An 8,536-nucleotide genomic window follows, 5' to 3' on the forward strand; every position below is an offset into this window, starting at 1 on the left:
CCTCCCCGTACGAGCGTCGTGTCGGCTGCAGTAGAGAAGGGGATGGGCGCGGCGGCGGCTGCAATGGAGAAGGGGAGGAGCGGGGAAGGGGAGGAGCGTGCGGGGAGATGGCTGAGCCACGACGGCGACGTCTGAGGGGCGTTGGCGGCGGCGAAGTGGGCGGGGCGGCGAGGCCTGGTGGAGGGAGAGGTGAGGGAGAGGAAGAGGAAGGGAGGCGGGTGCGTGGGAGGGAGCGAGGCAGCTGCGGGAGGGAGGAGGAGCCGGCTAGGGTTTCAACACGGGCGTGGCCCCCTTTTATACCCACAATACGCGAAATGACCGAAATGCCCTGGTGGGGGCATGGTATTTACATTTTGCTGCCATCACTATTCATTCCAGCAGTGTTTGCCCCAGATCCAACGGCCCAGACTTCTCCAGAGCTCGATCGGACGGACGAGAACGCATCAAGGGAACCGATCCAACGGCCCAGAATCACTGAGTTATGAGGAGGCTTGTACATCCATCCTTCTCTTATTTCTGGATTCCGGGAATCAACCGGCCGTGCTGCGTGCCATTCGCTGCTCTGGCAGCCCTCCGACGTCCGACCGAGTCAGGAGACAGCATATGCCGGGATTCCTTTTTTTACCACCCCGAAATATTTGCAGGCCTTGTCTTCTCGCACAGATCGCATGTTGAATCATGCGCTCAGGTGGCTAAGCTCTTGTATAAATAATTCGCCGTTTTCCACGGAAGGAGGACGAGTAACAGGGAGTAGTTTTGCATGTGAGATGTTCAAAGTCTGTGAAGAAAGTAAAAATTTAGGATTATTTCTTTCGAGTCTGAGAAGAGTGTGGACGTATAACATATTAACATAACAAGAGGGCCAACACGCCAAGGATCCCGGTTCGTCTTATAAACCCGTAGCAAATCAAATCAGGCGGACGCCGACCCGGCGATCCCAAACCCCAAAGCAGGGCATCAGTTCAGCGCACGTGCCGCTCGCCTCGCACGCACGCACGCACGCACGGACGGGGGAGAGCCGGCCAGCCAGCCAGCCGCCGCCGCCGCCGAGAAAGTTTCTGGCAGCAGTTGGGGAGGCGAGTTAACACGAAAGCGAATCCTCTCGCTTTCGGTTCTTCATTCATTCACCACCGCCACCTTCCCCCCTGCCCAGCTGCCCTCCCCCATTCCATTCCCCTGGGTTCGGTCTGGAATCCGGGGGAACGCCGGCGGACGAAGCCACCGGCGCACCGCACGGCATCCTCCCCCCTCCACAACCGCCAGACGGCTCGCGCACGCAGAGGCAGCCGCCGCCTCCCCGATCTGCCGACGACAACGCGCGATTCCGTGCGGCAAAAGCTCTGGTGCGCTTCTTCCTTCAGCTGTTATTTTCCGTCCCTTCTTTATTTATGCGCGCGTCTCGCTCTAGATGGGACGACCGGCGGAATGCGGGCGGTGTAAGTGGTTGATTCGTGGGGGGATTTTTGGCTGGCGTCAGGATTTGGGGGCGGCCTGTGAATGATGGGTTTGGTGGTGTTTCTTGTGTGTGAATCTGGCGGAGGCTGCGGGATCACGGCGTGTTTGCTGCTGATCCGGGCGTTCTGGGTGTTGGTTGGGCTTGTGGATTTCTGTACAGAAGGTGGGATTTCTGTACCAAGTGCTTTAGTTGCGGCGAGGGAGAGGAAATTCTCATCTGGCTAGAACCGTTTTGTGTGTAGCTTCTCTGCGTTTTCTGTATTTTTCCTTGGCGTCAGTGAGATCATAAGATTTCCTTTTCCTTTTTGTGATAATGGATGATTTTGGGGAGCTCCAATTGCTGTTTTTCGGATGGTTACTTATTGCTTTGTTACGCCAACTACTGTGAATGGCTTGCTTCGTTACGCCAACTACTGTCAATGGCTTGCTTCCTTATGCCAACTACTGTGAATGGCTTGCTTTGTTATGTCAACTACTGTGGATGGCTTAATAAGGGGTAAAAAATCACTAGTTGATGTGTGGTGAAAGGATGGCTCCTTAGAGTGTAATAAGTATCGCGTAATGATGAATCAGAAAGTAATTTTTCAAGAGAACATGAGGGCTGCGTTGGAGATTAGCTCATACATTTTGACCGGTGCTGTCGTAAAACTTTTGTCTGCAAGCAGGCACTGAATATGTGTTACATGTGTGTCCTGATTCAGTTCCTCTGTTCCAATTGACAGATCGGTTAAGTTCCCGTGTTGGCAAACTCCCCGACTTGGTTTAAAGACTTCTCAAGTTGCAATATTTGGCAGCACTATGAAACCTGATTGGTTCATTTTCTCCAAGCTTGATCATAATGGAGGATACCTGCATAAGTTTCCAATTGGCTCTCCAATGTCGCATGACATCGGGTTAGGATTGATATCACAAGTCGGGGCTTTAGTCGAGAGTTCCTTTCAGCATCCGCGGCATGTATGCTCTACAGGAAGTGGCGCAGTTCAGGAAGCATTCAGCTGCTTCAACAAGGTCGCTGGAGCTTTCTATTTCTGCCTTTCCAGAGCAACAAATCCCAATATTTTACACAGGTTGTCTGCTATTGCGGGCTCTGGTTCAAGAGCCTGTCGGGCACAAATAAAGCAAGTGACCTCTTGCATGCAGCATCTGGCTGGATTGCAAGCTAGAGAAGAGCATGCTATACAAATGCTCTTAGCCAAGCTTGCAAACGCAACGCTTGGGCGAGCGTGGAATGAGGTTGAGGAGCGTCATGCCTGTAACATTCTTATGCTAGCCGCTGCTAGTGTAATACCACCATTTGAAAACATGTAAGGTTCGAACCCCTGCTTTTCATAGAAAGGGAATACAATGCTCTATCATGATATATCTTGTTGGATTGCTACTGCTTCCTTTCTCTGTCCCGTTTGTTCCTGTAGGCTATGCTTTTATTTCAGTTTGTTGCTTTATTAACTGATCATCATTACATGCATCGATAAGATCGCCAAAGATGCTTGCGGATTCAATGATGTTGGGAAAAGATGGTGTTGACCAAATCGGAGAACATGTTGATCAGCCTTATTTGGACGAAAGGCGCCCAGGTTGTGCTCGTGTTGCTGTGCCAAGAACAATATATCCGGAAGATCTGACAGAACCAAGGACTGGGATCAAGTTCCCTACTCTTCTTGAGGAGAATTCAAATCCAGCCGCAGAGGTCCTTTTTCCTACTCTATTTTGTGGATAATTGTGTCATGCACCATTTTCCTTCATACCAGTCAAACATTGTTTCCTTTCTTGTTGCCCTATTACATGTTCTGCTCCCAGTATCGTGGCAATTATCTGGGCACTTTTGTCTGTATCTTGTTGTTTTGACAGTGTCACAATGTTTTACCAAATTTGTAATCTTCCCTAGGCCTTCAGCATTCCCTTTGACAACAAACAATTAAATTTACAGGTGCTTGTCGGGATGGGTTACAGAAGTATGCGGATAATGAAGGTCAAAAACCTGAATCTTTATGCCTTTGGATTATGTGAGTAGGCTAAATTTCCCGGCATGCTGCTATTACTTGTGAACTGATAACAGACTGAGGTACTTCTTAAAGGATGTTCATTTGAGTTACTGATGTTGTACTCGACTATTCTTATAGATATACAACCAGATTCTATCTGCAACAAGCTGGGTTCAAAGTATGCTTCTGTTCCAGTTGCCGAGTTAAAGGATCACCCAGATTTCTATGAAGATCTTCTGAGGTGTGAATGCTTTATTGATCATGTACATGTGTTGAAATTCTTTGTATGAAGATCTTTCCCATATTCTTGAGCTTACACAGCCTATTTACTACCTCTGTACCAAAATATAAGAATTTTTTATAGGCTAAACTAGCCTACAAAAATGTCTTATATTTTGATATGGAGGGAGTACATGTAACACTTGTGTAAGCTGAGCTAGAGAAACGGTTCCATCTGGAAAAAAATTCTGGAAATCGTCAAGAAAGATAGTCCTTTAACGTTTCTGTTCATAGAGAGACGGTTCCAAACTTGCAATTCTTTCATGTCATGTTTAGGACTCCCGATTTACCTGCTATTAGTAGATTCCATCTTTAGGACGCTGTACGCTTACGAGTTTTGATGATGTGTAGGATTTTTCTTATTCCCTGATACAACACCAGAAACATTCGTTTTCTTCCGCACCTGCAACTCATTTGCCTCTGTTTCTAATAGAATTTGCATTATACTTGGCCTGTTATGCAGGGAAAATATTCATATGACAGTCAGATTGGTAGTTAGCTACAATGGGCTTAGCATTAGTGCAGTGCAAGAGTAAGTTAATTGATCCTTATCTATGGTTCAGAAGATATGGCCAATGCAAGATTGAAGTTAATTGATTATTTGTATTACCAAACTTTTCAGTGCGTTTGAGAAATCTCTTGGCTTTCGACTGCAAAAGGTGATTGTTATTCATTCAGCAACTAGTTTAATATTCTTTGCTATCCGTATAGGCTTAACAGAGCTTTTTGTTTACTGTACGATCAGATGAATCCTAATACTGATTACCATTGCCTGAAGACATTTGGCTCTTACTTCAGGGAAGACATTCGAATACCTGTGGTAAAGCTTCTAGTCTCATCTGGTTAATATGATTTGTTGCGTTTAGTCATGTGATACTATGATCGGTTTAACTGCAGGGTACAAAGATCGACTTCCGTCAAACATGTGATGGCCAGCTTATAACTGAAGGTTAGTACATACGTATATAACAATAAGTGCTCCCTCGTCAAACTAGTTCTTAAGTTTGACCAAAATTTATGAAAAAATAAATTCAACATCCACATCACCAAATCAGTATCATTAGGCCCATCGTGGTATATGTATGCATAGTATATTTATGTTGTATAGTAAATGTTCATAGTATAATTGTTTCTTTAGTATGATTTAAGTTATTTTCCACCATAATATACGTTAACAAGGAAATATGTGTGCAGTTGATGGCAAACAAATTGGCGCTGTCCAGAGCAAAGATCTTTGCAGTAAGTGCATCTATATATTTTTCTGCAACAGAACTATAGATAATCTACTTAAAGCTAGAATTCTTATGTAGTCCGAGTTGTAATATTTTTTTATATTAAACTGTCTTTACGAACAGGGGCTTTCTTCGATATGTATATTGGTGACCCACCTGTTTCAGTGGAGACCAAACAAGACATCGCCCAGAATGTGGGTGGGCTCATTAGAAGATGCTAGGGTAAGAGCAGACGGTCGTAATTATTTCATTCTTCTATACGGGGGGAAAGGGCATATAGACGGGAAACCAGAGGAGAAGATCAGTTGTATGTATAGTAGTAATAGACCTGTAACTTGTAAACCATAGACTGGCAGAACTTGTAACTTGCAGAGGCTTAGCATCTTCTCCTGGGCAAGTGCCTCCATGATTTTCATGTTGGTTGGCATTTGCTGTTTCCTGGCCATTGTATCATGTACACTGATCCGGTTAGAAGTGTAGCAGAGAGCGCGTGTTTCCTGCATCACTAACAAAATAATGGCTTCGGTTTTTTCCGACTGATGATATCTATGATGCGATCCTCCCATTTTCAGTAAGCAAAGCTGTGGTGACAACGCACTGGATTTTCGGTAGATAAGATCAGGTTGCCGGACACCGCTCGTTGCAGGTTTTTGTGCAGTAGCGTGCTGAACGCAACACCGGTCTCTGGTGATGAAACAACACACGGTGGCCCTTTTCTGTTCTAGAACTTATTTTGTGCTTATGCACATGAAAATAGACATAGCATTTCAGACGAATTCCATCGATTCCAGACCTATGTGGGCCAACTTGCCATTGGTGCTATTTGACATTTATGAACATCTTGTTCTGAAATATCAGAAGGTTACGCCTCACTGCTCTCCCTGGTTGGGGAACTGCAAGCAAATCGGTACAGTTTGTTTGTTCAGTTGCAACAGCTAATACAGCATTAGTACTACCCTATTGCAAACAGAGTAGCATGCATGTAGTTTCTAGGTGCAAGTAAAACCACCCCCATTGCTCCATTCATAGTTGGTTGATTCGATATTTAAGCAATCTAAGTGGAAAATAGGCACTGCTGAACAGTAGAGCGTTTTCCTGACTGTTGGAACTCTGGACCAATATCACCATGGCATTCCTGATTTAGAGGTTTTACGATGATGTAGAGCTCCTTCGACAACTTTACTTACCGTGGGTGCTGGGTGCACATGGCGTGGTAAGGTAGAAACGGTGTTCATGACACATCCTTGTAAGTCTATTTTCTCTTTTGGGCTTTCCATTTGACATTCCATTTTTGTTTTTTTTATGTGAAAAGATCTAGATCTATTATAGAAGTTCATTAGAAGTATAAAGCACCTTGACCACCAAACGACCGCTATCACTACCAGAACGGTCATGGCAGCCTAAAAGTTAAAAAAGGGCAGCCCCAGTGCATGTAGCTCCCGCTTGCGCAGGGTCTGGGGAAGGGTCCGACCACTTTGGGTCTATTGTACGCAGCCTTTCCCTACATTTCTGTAAGAGGCTGTTTCCAGGACTTGAACCCGTGACCTCATGGTCACAAGGCAGCAGCTTTACCACTGCGCCAAGGTTCCACGCAAAAAAAATGAGGATGTCTAAAATGTTCGCCCGACAGCATAGACACACGGCTCCACCCTAAACCCCACCAAACCCCCATCCCCGGCCACCTCTCCTCCTCCCTACTTTGTGCTTGACCCCACCCTTCCCATCGTCGTTCTTCACGGCACGCTTTCCTCATGGCCCACTCCCCATTGTGCGACCACCTTTCTTCTTCCCAACCCGTCTCCCGCCACATGGTTCCTGGATCGATGGAGTGCGGAGGTTTACCAAGCATGGAGAGTTGCGCCCACAAAGTCCACAACGAGCCCGCCAGCAAGGCGGTTCCCCAGCGCTACCTCCAGCCGTATTTTTGCAAATGCAACGCCATGGCTTGTGAAACATGAGCATTATGGTGGAGAAAAACAGATAGTAGGATCTAGTTTGTGAAACATCAGATCCAATAGGAATGAAACGCCCCAAAGATATCCAAGAAGGAATCGAGGGAAACCTTTTGTATGATCAAAAGAGTTGGGATTAAGTGGGACTGAAGGATCAAGAGGGGTGTGATCGGGGGAGGCGCCTCTCTTAAGTCAAACCCTCTCCTAAAACACGATTATACTTCTCGAATCAATCATTCTGAGAACTGAGTTAAGACTAAATAATTTCTAGTGATGCGACTAGACAACTTTACCCGTTTCTAGTATTATTGCACTTAAAACATGTCATAGTTCCACATGTTAAACACATATTCATGTCACGTTGGAGTCCAGACTTGGCGCACAAGGAGATGTCCAGGAGATAGACTAGGTTGTTAGACAAGTAGTTCAATATCTTGTAAACCTCTTATCTCTCTATCTCTTTCTCCCCAAGTTGTAATCTTCTCCAACAAACTTGTATGCGCTATCTGCCAGGGAGGTGCGCCCCTGCGCCTATAACATGCAACGCGCCCCCTCACACCGAGGGTAAGACGCTTTCGCCTATTCGCACATGGTAATCAGAGCCTCCTCTTTCAAAACCCTAGCTGCCATCTAGTGCCAAGCCATGTCTTCCTCCAGCGCCGCTCAATCCAATCTCAGCGGCCAAGTCACGGAGAAGCTCTCTCGGACGAACTATGTCCTGTGGCGAACGCAAGTTACGCCGCAGCTGAGGGGAGCCGGGCTCTTCGGCTATGTCGATGGAACCATGCCGGAGCCCGCCTGCCTCCTCGTCACCAAGGACAAGGAAGGCAAGGAGACGACCGAGCTGAACCCTCTCCATCCCATCTGGGTGCGGGAGGACCAACAAGTGCTCGGCTACCTCCTCAACAACCTCTCCAAGGAAGTGCTGATCACGGTGACCGCGATCACCACCGCGCACGCTCTCTGGGCGGCGCTCGCAGGCATGTTTTCCTCTCAATCTCCGAGTCGTGTTAACAACATTCACACTGCTTTGATCAACGCACAGAAGGGCAACCAATCTGTTGCTGCGTACTATGCCTCTATGCGCGGCCTGGCCGATGAACTCGCCGCGGCCGGCAAGCCCATCCAAGATGATGAGCTGATCTCCTACCTGCTGCACGGGCTGGACATGGACTACCAGCCCCTTGTCTCTGCCCTCGATGCCCGCGTCACGCCGGTCTCCCTCGATGAGTTGTACGCCATGCTGAGCAACTTTGATCGGCGTGTCATGCAGTTCCATAGCACCGGCGGCGGCTTCAAGTCTTCGGCAAACGCGGCCACCCGCGGGCGCGGCGGGTACTCATCCCGTACCCGTGGACCTCCTCGACACAAGGGCAAGCAAGGTGGTGGTGGCTCCAGCAACTCCGGCTCCCGTGGCGGGCGCCCTAACTTCAACAACAACAAGGATCGCCGTGGCGGGGGCGGCAGCGGCAGTGGCGGCTCGGGACGGTCACGACCCGATGCCGTACGCTGCCAGATCTGCGGCAAGCTTGGCCACTCGGCCAAGGATTGCTGGTATCGCTTTGATGAAGATGAAGCCTCCTCGGATGAAGAAGACAAGGTTGCTGCCGCCGCCGACGGGTCCTATGGTGTGGAT

At 47.8% G+C, this 8,536-nt stretch overlaps 1 protein-coding gene and 1 pseudogene across 1 annotated transcript; both read left to right on the forward strand.

The window, feature by feature from the left end:
* The first annotated feature begins 924 nt into the window (after nt 1-924).
* Nucleotides 925-5,491, forward strand: LOC119324814 (fatty-acid-binding protein 2-like). Its single transcript, XM_037598581.1, has 11 exons — nt 925-1,343; nt 2,178-2,759; nt 2,929-3,142; nt 3,383-3,458; nt 3,576-3,678; nt 4,180-4,248; nt 4,339-4,375; nt 4,462-4,536; nt 4,614-4,665; nt 4,911-4,955; nt 5,072-5,491. Exons 2-11 carry the CDS (start codon nt 2,254-2,256, stop codon nt 5,167-5,169), a joined length of 1,275 nt encoding a protein of 424 aa, XP_037454478.1. The 5' UTR covers nt 925-1,343; nt 2,178-2,253; the 3' UTR covers nt 5,170-5,491.
* A 2,529-nt stretch (nt 5,492-8,020) lies between these two features.
* LOC119327076 lies at nt 8,021-8,159 on the forward strand (annotated as a pseudogene).
* Nucleotides 8,160-8,536: the final 377 nt, after the last annotated feature.

This window comes from Triticum dicoccoides, chromosome 6B, assembly GCF_002162155.2.
Source record: "Triticum dicoccoides isolate Atlit2015 ecotype Zavitan chromosome 6B, WEW_v2.0, whole genome shotgun sequence".
NCBI lineage: Eukaryota > Viridiplantae > Streptophyta > Magnoliopsida > Poales > Poaceae > Triticum > Triticum dicoccoides.